Source organism: Saccopteryx bilineata, chromosome 5, assembly GCF_036850765.1.
Source record: "Saccopteryx bilineata isolate mSacBil1 chromosome 5, mSacBil1_pri_phased_curated, whole genome shotgun sequence".
NCBI lineage: Eukaryota > Metazoa > Chordata > Mammalia > Chiroptera > Emballonuridae > Saccopteryx > Saccopteryx bilineata.
In genome coordinates, this window is record NC_089494.1 from 54,288,320 (window position 1) to 54,303,866 (window position 15,547).

Sequence of the window (15,547 nt, forward strand, 5' to 3'; positions counted from 1 at the left end):
AAGGGACTTTTAATTTCTATGGTATTTTGGATAGAGAGCCAAAGTGTAGGTGCACTTTTCATGAGAATTTTAGATATGCTTGACTAGGAAGTCATTACATCACATTTATCTGTTTAGATGTGGGAGACATTAACGGCCTTATGAATATTCATGGTGTCTGGTTAATTAAGTTAATTGTTCTGCAGAAGTGCTTGCACTTCGAAGGACAATTTTTTTTCTCTTTGCCTCCGTGGTTCCTGCCTGGAACTTCCATCAGTCACGCTTTACATGAACTGCTGCTTCTGCCTGTACTCTGTATTGGGCACAGTTTACCAGGTCTGGGAGGTGGTGTGAGTGAGCCAAGCTGCTGGTGGCCTTACAAAAAATAACTTTTCAGTCTAATTAAAATGTTTACCTTGAGTTAGTTAGAACATTTATAGGTTTTGAGAGCATGCTAAAATTACATTTTTATTTATGTGAGCAGCAGTTTTTTAAGCATGTAGACATCTTTTCAAATGGACCATATTTTCTTTCAGGAAACTGTACTCTTTTAGATTATCCAAGTAAAAATATAGAGAGTAGCCTATAGTTTTAAAATTTTATATCCACTTTCCTCATGAACTATTCTTCTCTCCCAAACTCATTGCCTTCATTTATTAATTTAAAAAAAATTTAATGCTTTTTTTGCAATTACATTTCACATTCAATATTATTTTATATTAGTTTCAGGTGTACAGCATAGTGGTTAGACAATCATATACTTGACAAAGTGATTCCCCATGATATTTCCAGTACCCACCTGGCACCATACATAGGTATTACAATATTATATCTTTTTAATTTAGAGCCTAAAAACCGTTCTTAAAGACAAAGCTGCAGGCTAATTAGAATAGAAGATGACTAAATAATATTCTGAATTCTGGTCATGCCTATCATCTCTGTCAAGTTCTACAGAATTAAGGAAAAGTTACAAAGCCTGAGGAGACATAAAAATAGAAAAGTGATCTCTAGCATTCTAAAAGCATTTGTGCTTGGGCATGCTTAGCATACGTCACACTTACAAGGAATAAACAGTCTTTATTTCCTTGAGTCATGATATGTGTCATTCTCTATTGCACATGACAACATTACATTATGCTTTTTTAATAACCTTTCTAGAGGAATGCTTTTATGGCCATTCCTAATTAACCATGGTAATGGAGGAAATGTGTTTCATGGAGTACTGTAACCCATTGATAATCCTAAATATCTCACTCTAATTATGTGGCTTCCTTCACATAAATCAGACTGGAAAGCAAAATAGACTGATCCGTTTCTTCCTCCTCCTGCCTTCCCCACTCCTGCTAGTCCAGATTAATTAGCAATTAGATGGCCAAAGAGCAAGCTATAGAGGGTCAAAGGATTATTAAAAAGGATTAGGTATTTGACTCCTGGGTAAAGACCCACAGAGTAACATTTGCTAAAACAGGAACACCTACCTCTTCACTCCTCATCTCACTTCCAAGGTTGTAGGTGGAAGCCAGAAGTCTGTCTTTTTAACAAGCTCCCAAGTTTGATGCTGCTGATCCCTGGACCATGCATTCTAGACAAGTGCCTCTGCAGGTTAATGTGTATACACATAGCCTGAATACAACGCAGACTCTGATTTGGTCGGTCTTGAGTGCGGCTTGAGAGCCCATCTTAATAAGTACCAGGTATTGTCTTTGCTTCTGGACTTGGGGTCATATTCTGAGTAACAAGGGTCAGAGCATAACTTGTCTTACGGTGAAGCAATTGGAACCAATTTACCAATTGGTTAAGGTGGACTTGTCTTTGCATTAGAATTACTAGAAGTCTGGAAATTATTAAAGCTTAGATAGATTCCCTAATGATTTTTATTATTTTAAAGACAGTCTTGCTTAATAACGTAAGCTACATCAGCTTTTCCAATTGAGCAATCCAAGCATACATTGGTTCAAAGTGACACAATTGAAGAGATTAACATAAAACCTCATAAGAATGTTCTTGATTAACAAACCTAGGGATGAGTTTGCCTTGAAAGCCGTAGTACATAATACATTCCTATGTCCACAGCCCTCAGCAGTTACTGGATTTCTTTCTCACATTCTTTAATTGAAGAAAATTTGTAGCTTTTTAATTTTAAACACTTTTTACCTCCTGGAAATGGCAGAGACTAGCTGGAATTTCCCCCTTCAGAAGCAGGCTTTATTGACTCCATGATCTCAGAGATTTTAGTGTTATAGGGGCTTGATCTGAGAGAGCTCTTCTGTAGGTGGGAAAAATTCAAGTGGATTTTAAATTATCCTAATGATTTTGAAAATCAGAAATCTATAATGTCTCAATACAGATTTTCTATATAAAAACCATGGAATTAAATATTTATAATATTTAATTATATGTTAATTATAAATATTAATTATAAATATTTTATAGCAAAAACCATGGAATTAAATATTTTCTTTATCTAGGACAGGGGTAGTCAACCTTTTTATACCTACCGCCCACTTTTGTATCTCTGTTAAAAGTAAAATTTTCTAACCGCCCACCGGTTCTACAGTAATGGTGATTTATAAAGTAGGGAAGTAACTTTACTTTATAAAATTTATAAAGCAGAGTTACAGCAAGTTAAAGCATATAATAATAATTACTTACCAACTCCTTTATGTTGGATTTTCACTAAGTTTGGCAGAATAAATCTTTATAAAACAACTTACTATAGTTAAATCTATCTTTTTATTTATACTTTGGTTGCTCTGTTACCGCCCACCATGAAAGCTGGAACGCCCACTAGTGGGCTGTACAGACCAGGTTGACTACCACTGATCTAGGATACCTTTTCTCAGATAATAAAGGGGAATCCCCATTTGGAGGAGAGATTGTCTCTCAGATTTATTAAATATATTTAAAGCATGTCTTTTGCACTTTGTAGTAACTTTGTATATTTTTTAGTTATTATTTGGATGTTTATTATTCATGTATTTATGCATTTGTCTCTGTTGTTGGCTGCTGCTTTTGGTGTAGAAGTTAGAAGACCACTTGTTAAAGTTGGATGGAGTAGACTTTGGTGTAGCTAGTATTTTTTGAAAGAAAATAGACATTCATGTTGGAAAAAGCTGTAAGAAAGGAGATACTAAAAACGATTTTCTAATTTTTAAGTTGTTTGAAGATTTAATAATCATTCAATTGCATCTAAGCTGTGACTGAAAACATACATTCCCATTAATTTATCATCTGAAAATTGACATACATAATAACATATGCATAAAGCAGGAATGAATGGTTAATTTAAACATATGCTACATTGATTGTACATATTTTAAAATTGATTTGGCAGGCTCTACCAACGTATTGGCACATTCTCTTCATGGAATCTCTCATGTGGTAACTGCAACTTTGCACATTATAATGGGTAAGAATTATTTCAAAGCGGTTTGTTTTATAAGGAAGTTTGTATGTTAAAACAAGAAGGGCTATTTTATTTCTGTAAGACTTGCCCTAGGAAAAACTGGTTCTTTGTCTCTCAAAGCGGAGAAATGTTTGATTATAACCTAAATGTCAATTGAACAAAACTTCATTGTTTGGACTGCCCATTTTTTCAGAATACAGATGCTATAAAGAGCAGTGAATAAAGTTTTGCTATAATCTTGATAAAAAATATTAATGATGTTTAAGATCACAATTTTATAACCAGGTCAAGAAAATCCATGCACACTAGCACTCTAGGACTAGAATTAAGTTGTTAAAAGAAAGATAAAAAAATCACATGATAACACTTTTCAGTCAATATACAGCCACTAGACCTTTTATTATCCCAATTGATGAAAATCACGTCAACTCAGATAAGCGCAATATAAAACTACTGTTAAATCTAAGTTTACTTTGCACATATACTACCACATCACTCCTAACTATGTTTTATGTGAAATGCCTATAAGCTGCAAAAGTTACTGCTTTGTGTTTCTTCCCTTAGTACTGGGGAAAAGTTGGAAATGGCAATTGCAGTAGTTGTAGGTTAAGAGAGATGAAGAGAAAGTAAAGATGTACATTATGGTATAAAGTAACTTGAGATCTTTTATAAGTAAATAAGCATGCTCTTCTGTGTTTGCTATTTTGACAACTGGCACCACTGAGCACTCACAGATTGACTAATATCCAGTATAATATTCAAGGGCACATACAACCAGTTGACGTCTGCACCTTTAGCACCATTGGCAAGCTTCTCCGTTTTGGATTCTCAGCCATGTTTGGCTTTGGTGGAAGAACTTTGGCTCTGGCAGAAAAACATCGGTGGATGTCCCCTAACCAACGGAGGGATTTTGCTGTAATTAAGGCACTGGCAAAACTTAAGTAAGTGTTTTTTCCCTCAAACCAAGAATTTTAAATCCCAGAATCAGTGACTGTTAATGACAGATTTCATTGTATTTTAGGCCAGAGGACTGTGAAATATCATTTTTACCATTTAACAGCTCTCCAGATTTACAAGAAAGGTAGGTAAAAAGCTCAAAGTAATATCTATATCTGTATCTTTCTTTAAAGCACAAAGTTGTTTGATATAAACAATTCATTAGACTTGTGATCTTTGGTTGCTTTTCTAGCATACTAGTGAATAATATAGAATTGTGGAGTCCTACAAATTCTAGTAGGCCATGTAGTTTGGTTTCTCTCTTCAGAAAAAAACTCATTTTATTCCTCAATTCATTTATCTATGCATCCATTCAACATCTACCCATCCAACAGCTGTTTATTGAGTGCTTAATATATCCCAAGCACTTTGGATACAACAAGAGCCAAAAAAGAGACTAGCAAACAAAACCCAGTTCCTGTCCTCATGAGATTTTCAGTTGGTTGAGGAATACACATATTAAACAAATTCACACAAAGGAAGTACTTTAGTCTTTAAAAAATTGAAAATCATTTTTACTGATGATACTACCTATAAAAGAATCAATATAATTTAGTAATGGAATTGTTCACATATTTGTACTTACTATCTAGTATCAGAAAATATTTAATATATGTAATGTTGGAGTCTATAATTTGCTCATATTTAATAGATGTTATTTTTTTTATTTATTTTATTTTATTTTATTATTTCCAGGAGGACACAGGGACCTCCCAAATCTGGTGAGTCTAAAAGCTTGAGAATTGAGCCAGGTTCTGTTGTTATTTTGGTCTGGTGAGTGAAGGTAACCAATCACTTTCATTATCTTTAGACTGTAATGACCAGTGGAAAATGATCCAGGGTCAGTTCTTGAATGTCAGCATTATGGCAATTCCTTGCCTGTGCACAGTGGCACCTAGAGGCTTGGCACCTAATACCAGGTTAGTAAGCATTTTATTATGAATCACTGATACTTTTCTATAAACCAAAATTTGCTTTCAGAATACCTCCTACCCAACTCTTGGTTAGCTAGAAAATTATGAAGAAGTATTCTGTCCTTGACCATATGATATTAGTGATTTTAAGGAATTTGTCATCAGAGTAGATTCAGATGTTAAACTGAAAAAATGCTAGAGAGTTACTCGGATTTTTAAAATGTCATTGAGGGTGAAATAATATTCCTTGGGTTTTACTGACATGATTAATGATGTTATTTTATGTCACTTTGTTTGCTTTATTTACTTATGTTTATTTACCAGTTGTTGAGAACATTATATTTAATTCTGGTTTCCAATTTTAGTGCCAACATAAATACCCTTAGCATGAAAAATATTTATGTGTATATATTTGACATGTTTAATCAAAAGAAACATTTCGGTTATACTTAATGTGAATAGTGATACATATGAATCTACTGTCCACAGTTTCTATAAACTATCATGAGACAGACTAACCAGGCAGTGGCACAGTGGATAGAGCATCAGACTGGGACACGGAGGACCCAGGTTTGAAACCCTGAGGTCGCCGGCTTGAGCGCGGGCTCACCAGCTTGAGTGTAAAGTCTCTTTCTTGAGCGTAGGGTCATAGACATGATCCCATGGTCACTGGATTGAGCCCAAAGGTCACTGGCTTGAGCCCAAGATTGATGGTTTGAGAAAGGGGTCACTCACTCTGCTGGAGCCCCCCAGTCAAGGCACATATGAGATAGTAATCATTGAACAACTAAGGTGCTGCAATAAAGAATCAATATTTCTCTTCTCTCTCCCTGTCTGTCTGTCCCTATCTGTCCCTCTGACTCTATCAAAATATATATGTGTGTGTGTGTGTGTGTGTGTGTATACACATATCATAAGACATTTTATATATTGTTTTAACCATAGATATAGATATTGGATCGCTAGCACATCATTTTCAGTGGCCGTCCATTATTGGTCTGAAAATATTTCTTCCCCATTCCTATAGAGCACAGAAAAAAGGATTGTGAATGTGGCATGTCATAGCCAAATACAGATTTTCCCTGGAGGTGGAATGCAAGAATGACTAATGTACTTTGACAACTTATAACAATATATTTTTTTTTTCATTTTTTCTGAAGCTGGAAACAGGGAGAGACAGTCAGACAGACTCCCACATGCGCCTGATCGGGATCCACCCGGCACGCCCACCATGGGGCGATGCTCTGCCCACCAGGGGGCAATGCTCTGCCCATCCTGGTGTCATCATGTTGCGACCAGAGCCACTCTAGCGCCTGAGGCAGAGGCCACAGAGCCATCCCTAGCGCCCGGGCCATCTTTGCTCCAATGGAGCCTTGTCTGCGGGAGGGGAAGAGAGAGACAGAGAGGAAAGCGCGGCGGAGGGGTGGAGAAGCAAATGGGCACTTCTCCTGTGTGCCCTGGTCGGGAATCGAACCCGGGTCCTCCGCACGCTAGGCCGACGCTCTACCGCTGAGCCAACTGGCCAGGGCCAACTTATAACAATATTTTAATGATTAGTTTCAACTTCCCTGTAAATTATTTAACCAGAATAGTTAACATCTAGCAAAAAGGATTGAAATCTATCTATCATCTATCTGTCTGTCTGTCTATCTGTCTATCTATCATCTATCTATCTATCTACCTGCTTACCTATTTACCTATAGATAGATATATGTTTGGCCTTGGCAATTGATATAAAGGTAATAAACAGGGAAATATCCAAAGTTAGAGAAGAAAAAGATAATTTTATTAATTTATGCCAGGCACATAGGGTGTGTCCTAATTATTAGTATGTGTTGAAAAGTGAAATATAAAATGATTTTTGTGTGTATGAGTAAAATTAAGCAAATTAAAAAAAATATTTTGGTGTTATTTTTGTTTGGGAAGAAATGGCATGATAGGTCAAAGGAACATTGAACCCTGAGAATTAAGAGCTCTGGTTCTGTGATATTTTTTCTTTATATTCCTTTGAACATATAACTTAACTGTGGGGTCTTCTTTCCTTTCCACATAAACTGAGTGAATAATGGATTATCTCCAAGGTCCCTCACAGCTGTAACCTGAGCTTTTATCTAGTTTTTGATAGCCATAGAATATTTTAATTTGCACTGAAATTAGCTAGAAGTCATTTGCACATATTTCTGAAAATGGCCTTCTAAAAATATATACATTTATGAGTAGCTTTTTTGGCACGAAACCACACACTCTAAATTTGCAGTCTCTTATATTGAACAAAACAGTTATGCAAAATTAAAATGTTTGGTCATTTAACTGAACATGTGTGGCACTATTTGCTTATTTCATGTTATCCATTGAAGGTCCAGTTTGGTTTAGTTTCCTGTGTCACTTAGACCTAAATAAATATTTAAATCAACTTTCAATTTTAGAATGTGATGAACTGTTTGTTACACTGTTTGTACATATTAACTATTTTATAATACATCTTTAAAAATATATATGTGATTTCACATTTAGAATCCTGAACTAAATACATTAGATATTAAATTATGTCTTGATATATGGATAGCTTTCACGATGGTTCATTTTATAAAAAGCCCTTTCTTTCTGAGAAGGAAGCAAATTGTTTAATAAAACCAGTTTAAAAGGCTATGTTATTTAAAAAGAACACAGCCAAATATGATTTAAGAATTTTAAGTATATTTAATGTGATGATGATGATCTTGCCTAAAACTTCTATTAAGCATTATATTTGTTAGAAGGATTGAGATAGAGTCATTTCTAATGTAATCTCTTAATAAACTTAATGTCAAATACAAATATTTAATTTCAGATTAAATAATGGAAGTATGGCTCTTATAATTGCACGAAACACTTCTCGACCAGAATTTATAAAACACCTAAAAAGATATGGCAGTGTTAAAAATCAGGTATAGTAAATTCTTTTTGTTACTTATGTGCAAAGCTATTAATCATGGACTGATATATGCTGCAAGAATTGACAGCAAATCCTACCTCATAAGAAGGCTTTGTTTCCTTCTGAATACATTAATTTCTGTTCAACTTGGGCTTCTTCCAAATACTGAAAAGCATCCACCAGTACTATATAAATTGGCCTTTTTTGAGCTATGTCTTAGTGGTTATTTTTGTGTTTTATTTGTATTTTTGTGCAAAGAGATAAAGAAAATTTAGTATTCTATCAAAATGTGAAGTAAATTAATGAAAAAATACACACTAGGGATGTTTTTCAGAATGAGAAACAGTGAGATATGAAATTTTTAGCCTTCTTGATTTTATGGCAGTAGACTGGCTCTAAAGTTATGACCTTTTTATATTTTTCTGCCTAACTTTATTGATTAAAATAGATTGCCAGATATTTAAAAATGTGGACAAGTCCTGCCAGGGGTGAGGAAGACAGAGACGCAGAGACCCGACTCTGGGGACCAGGTTCAGTGACACAGATCCACTTTATTCAGGAAGTAAACTAGCTTATATACATGGGTTCAGCCAATAGGATGTTACAGTGTGTCCTTCATAGCCAATGGCTGAAAAGATCAGGGAGCTGTGTGGTTGGCACTAAGTCACTTCCTTATAGCAGGCGAGCTCCCTTCCTGGGTATGCCCAGGAGGGTTCTAGGAGCTAGAGTATTCTCACAGCATTGCATCAGCCACAGCTGCTAGGAATGTGCTCTGTACTCCACCCACATTTCCCCCTTCTCTTTTAATTATGGCCAATTGGATTTGCTGAATGGCAGCTTGCTGTTGTTGTAGCTTCTGAATGCTACGCATTATGCAACGGAACCCTAGTAGAACTAAAACAACTATAATACCTATTATACTATATGCTAGTAGATTAACTGAATTAAACAATGAGGCAAGCTTCTGTAATGTTTGACTAGTTAGGAAATAGAACAGGAGTCTTAAACAGGGGATTTGTCCTGCGGGTTGAGATGTCATTTCCCTCCCATTATGTTACAGAGACCTTCTAGGTGCCATTAAACACAGTTCCATTTTGACTGCAAAAAATGGATGTAGGTCCATGCACACCCCCTTTCCACAAAGGTCCCAGAGTCCAAACATGAAATGGGTGGCTTGCTGTGGGCTGCGTACTGCATATGGTTGCAAGGCACATTACACAAATTACAACAACATGACAAATCATACAGTTTCAACAATTACAAAGGTACATTTCACCAGTACTTTGCCAAAAGCAAAAATGTCCTCAGCCTTCTTTCTAGCCATGGGAAAAGCTTCCCGGGGCAGGGAAAGGGCCTCTAGCAAAGCTGCCCCCACCCCCATCAGGGTATTTCACATTGTCCAAAATCTGTAAGTCCATCCAACAAAGGAGCCAGTGCCCACTCCCATTGTAGTCCAGGAAATCAGTCCACGCATATGGGGCATCAGCCACCTCCCTCATTCCTGCCATCCTGGTAGGTCTTATACTGTCCCAAAGAGGAGCACGTGGCAATGGCAGTCAGCATTTCCATCTATGCTCTGGAGAGAATACTGGCATCTACCCCTATGTCCCAAAATGTCAGCTAACCCACCAGCAGCTTAGTAGGCACTCCCTGCCATTCCAGTGGCCACGTGGTGATGCAAGTCTGGTATCCATTCATCCTCCCACCGCAGCTGCCACCGTTTACCTTCTGGAGTCTGCGAATCGCAACTCTGGCCCAATTCTCCTTATCCTCCAAAGATGAACTGAAAACACCAGCTTGCCCTGCTGGGCTCGAGCCCCGGCTGCCACTGCCTGCATCTGGGAGTCAGCGGTCACTATAGCACACATAAGCAAGAACAGAGCACCAGGGCCTGGGGGTCTGTCAGGGGCAATTCTCTGGGCCCACCTGGCCAAAGCTTCCACATTCCCCCAGGTGATGGGGCATGCATGTCGGCCGCAAGGTCTTCTGGAGCACTAAGGACCTCCTCCTTTCAGGTGTAGTCGGTGTGGAGAAGGCCAGGGCTGTGGCTTTGGAGGGGTGAAGACTGAACCACTTAGTGGGTGTCCAAGAAACCCTGTCAAGCAGGTTGGGGGGTTCCTGGGATCCAAATTGGCTGAAAAACACAAGCATAACCTCTCCCTTGCGTTAGAAGAGGGTGTAATCCCTGCCACTGTGCCATGGCTGGGTCCTTCCAGCATCATTTCAGAGAGAGGGGCGGGGGAGAGAGAGAGCGAGAGATACAGAAAAATAGACAAGACAGACTGACAGAAAGAAAAAAGACACATGGGGGCGTATAAGCTGGCCCATGGGTCTGCAGCAGGAACACGTGTTGGAGTTAAAGCTGGGGAAGAAAATGGCGTCTGAGAGGCCGGGGTGGGGCATGAGCCCCGGCAGGGAATGCGGAAGTAGCGACTTCTGCTTTTTCCAGCGGCAGAGCTGATGGCGCAGTTAGCAATTCGGTTGGTTTCGTTTCTGTGCACTCAGCTGCAAACTCGGAGGCTAAACTACTTTCCTCCTCAGTGGAGGGGGGCGAATAGGGAGGTAGGGGCTCCCCAGAGAGAGGAGGTAGCCTGTAATATCTTTGGCACCGGCGGAGGGTCCCCAGCAGGAGCACTGGTCAGGCAGGCATGTATCGGTAGCAGGGCAGGAATGAGGCCGAGAGGGAAGGTTTGTCCCCCATGTACTTTGGCGGAATGCACGCTCTGGAAAGCTTGGGCCCAAGTATCCGGGTCCCAGAGAGACGCATCTCAGAGCCAAGGACTGAAACCAGAGAGGATCTCCCAGTAAGTACAAAGATCCTTTTCACAAACTTCAATTCGCCTACTCTGCAATAGGGCGTGCAGGGTTCGAGCCTGCGGGGCTCAAGAGTGAGGGAGAAGGTTTCCCATTGCAGAGGGTCACTCACCTGTCCTTTGGATGCCGGTTAGGTCCCTGCCCGATGTTGGGCGCCAGTTTGGACAAGTCCTGCTGGGGGTGAGGACGACGGAGATGCAAAGACCCGACTCCAGGGACCAGGTTCAGTGACGCAGATCCACTTTATTCAGGAAGTAAGCTAGTTTATATACATGGGTTCAGGCTATAGGGTGTTACAGCGTGTTCTTCATAGTCAATGGTTGAAAAGGTCAGGGAGCTGCATGGTTGGCACTAAGTCACTTCCTAATAGCGGGCAAGCTCCCTTCCTGGGTGTGCCCAGGAGGGTTCTGGGAGCTGGAGTATTCTCACAGCATTGCATCAGCCACAGCTGTTAGAAATGTGCTCTGCGCTCCACCCACATAAAAATACACCACTTTTGTACAAACATTTTTTCCTCAAAAACAGTGTGTGGTGGCAGAGACAGACATAGATATAGATAGATAGATAGATAGATAGATAAATAGATAGATAATAGACAGGCAGGCAGATAGATAGTTAGACAGACAGACATATATAGGTAAAATGATATTTCCACTAAAGGGATTCGTTTTAAAGAGAAGCAGTAACTATCACAGCCAAATCCTTTGACAGCTATTTTGATTCAGTTATTAAGGAACTGATCCAGAAAATATATGAGTTTCAGAAATTTTGAATCTTGAAGTACATAGGCATAGTTGTGATTTCCTGAAGTTTCACATGCTCTTAAAGGTCTAAAACTGTGCCAGGATGTAGGGAGAGACACGTGGGAAGGGGAAGGGAGTAAATGCAGCCCATGACTAGCAGCTGAATTTTGTACACACAGGTAGTCTTTACAAGGCTCCCAGTTTCGCCTCTTTATAATTTTAAACTTTCTTAGACAGGCTTCATGAAGTTTAAATTTGTTTCTGCCTATCACATTGTTTAATCAATGGGTATTGAGCAACCAACTGAGGGGTTTAGAAAATTATATCATAAAATTTAGATATAGTCCCATTTTCCTTGAATATAAATCTTTAAGGAGACAAAGTAGACAGGCAAATAGAAAGTAAGTGATAAGCCTAAGTAATAACTTTAAGTACATATGTCGTTCGTGAAATACAGTGATTTATTGATTTTTAAAGGGATGTATGCCTTTTCAAATGTTACTCAACTTCTAAATATTGAAGGAAACTATAATTTTTTCAGTGGAAAATAGTACATGTTCCCTGTTTTTTTTTTTCTAAGTCAGAAAATAGAAAAAGAAAACAATATAAAAAGCACTCAAAATTTCATATTCCAAGAGATCATCAGTATCATTACTTGGTATATATTTTTTTCTAAGCATTTTCTATGAAATAAGTGAGAACTTATTTATAAGCTCTATAATTATTTTAGGGAGACATGTATTGCACAAATTATGAAAGGTCTCTTTTGAAATTGTCTAAGGGCCAAATTTTTAAGGTAATTCTTTAGACATCCTTTTTTTTATATAAATTTAAAAGTAATAGATGCTTAGATAAAATATAGACAAAGACAAAGTGACTATAATTCTGTATTTATGGAAAAAATATTTTGCTATGCAAGTTATATTATTGCCTATTTTCTTTTCCATGTTCTCTACTGGTCATGTTTAGCTTTTGATGCAAGAAATTGGTGTGTGTGTGTGTGTGTGTGTGTGTGTGTGTGTGTGTGTGTTTTATTAGGGCTTAACTTAGATTGGCTAATTCTTTCCAAAATGTAAAGTACATGCTATCATCCTGTAGTTTTTTTGTGAAATTAGAAAATGTTTTGCATAACGCTGTACATTAAGAATAGACTGATTTCCAAGGTGACTTTCAAGTAATGTTAATCTGATACATTTGTTAAAAAATTATTGACCTCCATAGACACATAATTGTGTGTGTGTGTGTGTAGTCTCTTTTCTGCATGGTGACATTTTCAAAAAGGTTATTCATATAAATTATTCAATATAATTAAGAGTAAATAAATGTAAGATTATATAATCTGTCTGAATCATAGCAGGTCTGTTATCTAGAAAGGAAAATGCAGCACTTCAGCCTAAGGAAAGCAACAATCTAGGTTTCTGAGCCATCCTTGCTAGGTTGAAATGAATGTTTAGCTTGACCAGGTGGTGGCGCAGTGGATAGAGCGTCGGACTGGGATGCGGAAGACCCAGGTTCGAGACCCTGAGGGCGCCAGCTTGAGCGAGGGCTCATCTAGTTGAGTCCAACATCGCTGGCTCAAGCAAGGGGTTACTTGGTCTGCTGAAGGCCCGCGGTCAAGGCACATAAAAAACAAACAAACAAAAAAAACTGAAATGAATGTTTATATATATTAACAATAGTAGGACATAATGAAAATCATCATTTGTTGTATGACTCATCTTGCCTCCCCCATCTCTGTGTACAATTAACAGAAGGTAAAAATTACCCTTTAAATTCTTTTGACTCCGTCCTACATCTGGACAGCTTTCACTGTCCATTAATTTCTACATTCACATCGACTATCATATTATTGCTTCCCAGGGGTTTGTTTGCAGCCTTCCTGTCTTCTCAATGACACCATCTCTTGGGTGATCTCATGAACCCCTGTTGTTTGAACTGAGTGTTGTACACTTCTGAGAGAGTACCTTCCTCTGACCTGCAGGACCACTGTGTTTCCCTGTGTGCCAAGATTATAAAACTCACAGGCGTCTTGAGTCCAGCATGTCCATAGCTATCTCTTGTCTTTTCCCCTGAAGTTGATGCTTCTTCCATGGTTCCCTACACAGGTCAATGGCATTGCTCTACCTACCTCAGAGTTACTCTGGATTTCTCTCTGTCCCTCATTCCTCACAACCCATCTACCCAGCAGGTCTATTTTCAAATGTTTCTGAAATTTCTCCCTCACCCTAATTTAAACCTTAATTCCTCCTTGCTTACAGTATTTTTCTTCTGGTCTTCCTTTTCTCTGGTCTTGTCTTCCATACTTCCTTCTAAAGGGAGTTTCTAAAACATGCATCTGATTTCTTTTCTGCTTAATTCTTCAGTGTCTCTCTCATCATCATCGGGATAACATCTATTTGCCCTAGCACCTATTACCTGGCCCTTATATTCTGGTCCTTGCCTGTCGAAGCCTCACCTCTTGCCATCCTCTGCAAGGTTTGTTTTTGTCTTTGAATTAGTTTGCTTGAGCTGCCATACAAATATGACAGACTGGGTGGCGTAAACACAGAAGTTAATTTTTTCACAAGCTGAACACAAGAAGCCCTAGAAGGTATTATAAGGTGTGCATTCTCCAGAAGTCTCTCTTCTTGGCTTGCAGAGGCTGCCTTCTGGCTCTGTCCACATATGGTCTTTCCTCTGAGTGTGCCCATCCCTGGTATTTCTCTGCATCCCAGTTTCCTCCTCTTATAAGGACATGGGCCATATTGGATTAGAGCCTACTCTAAAAACTTCATTTTAACTTAATATGCTCTTTAAAGTTATCTTCAAATATGATTATATTCAGAGCTACAGGGGGTTAGAATTTCAACATAGGAATTTTGGGGGAGCTGGCAGGATACAATTCAGCTCATAGCATTATATAGTCTACTTTTTAAAAATTTAACACAGGCATTTATATATTCTGCCAAATAAATACCAAAATGGCAGTACAGTGGTATCTTGAGATACAAATTTAACTTGTTCTGTAACCAAGCTCATAAGTCAGTCAACTCATATATCAAACTGCCGATACTGGACCCGTGTGCCAACATACCAACTAGCGGCAGCTTCCAGAATCATGACTTGTATCTCGAAATTTCGCTCGGATCTCGAACAAAAATATGGACCAAGTCACAGCTCCTATCTTAAAAAAAAAATCATATGTTGGTCTGTTCATATCTCAAGGTACCACTGTATTGCAATCAATAGCACAGTATGCTAATTTTTGGTAGTTGCTTGACCATGCCATAGCTCTGTATTTTTGCAACTATTGGTTTTTTCTCTCCAGAATTTCTTTCCTTCTCCTATAGGCTAACTCTTCTTTGTTCTTTAAGAGTCGATTCAAATGGGAAGCACACCCAGCATCCTGAACTTCTTTGCCTATCTCTTTTTCTCTCATTTAACTCTGTGTGTATACCATACCATCAAGGCACTGTTATGTATCACAATTTTAACTATTGACTTCTCTTCCTCATGCCCACAAAACACCCTCACACATACTATGCTCTTGGCTCCCTAGAGTCACATCTACCAATGTCTGTGGCTTCATAGGTAATAAATTTGCAGGGATGGAGTTTCATTTTGTGACATATAACTATTAAAATTGCTGATTTAAGGTTTAGATTTATGGTGGTGGCCATCTGTTGACATCCCTTGACTTGTATCTGCCTCATTCATCTGACTCTTTCATCACATGGCATTCTTCTTGTGTGTCTATTTCACATGGCTTTCTCCTCTTATAAGGACACAAGTCATATTGGAT

General features: G+C 38.4%; 1 protein-coding gene across 1 annotated transcript in view; it reads left to right on the forward strand.

Annotated features, from left to right (window-relative positions):
* CERKL (ceramide kinase like) overlaps positions 1-15,547 on the forward strand; it is a 137,263-nt gene that overhangs the window by 112,313 nt on the left and 9,403 nt on the right. The window contains exons 6-11 of the mRNA XM_066233689.1: positions 3,314-3,388; positions 4,149-4,326; positions 4,407-4,466; positions 5,078-5,103; positions 5,193-5,301; positions 8,126-8,222. Coding sequence (XP_066089786.1) covers positions 3,314-3,388; positions 4,149-4,326; positions 4,407-4,466; positions 5,078-5,103; positions 5,193-5,301; positions 8,126-8,222 — 545 coding nt within the window. The remainder of the gene's footprint in view (positions 1-3,313; positions 3,389-4,148; positions 4,327-4,406; positions 4,467-5,077; positions 5,104-5,192; positions 5,302-8,125; positions 8,223-15,547) is intronic.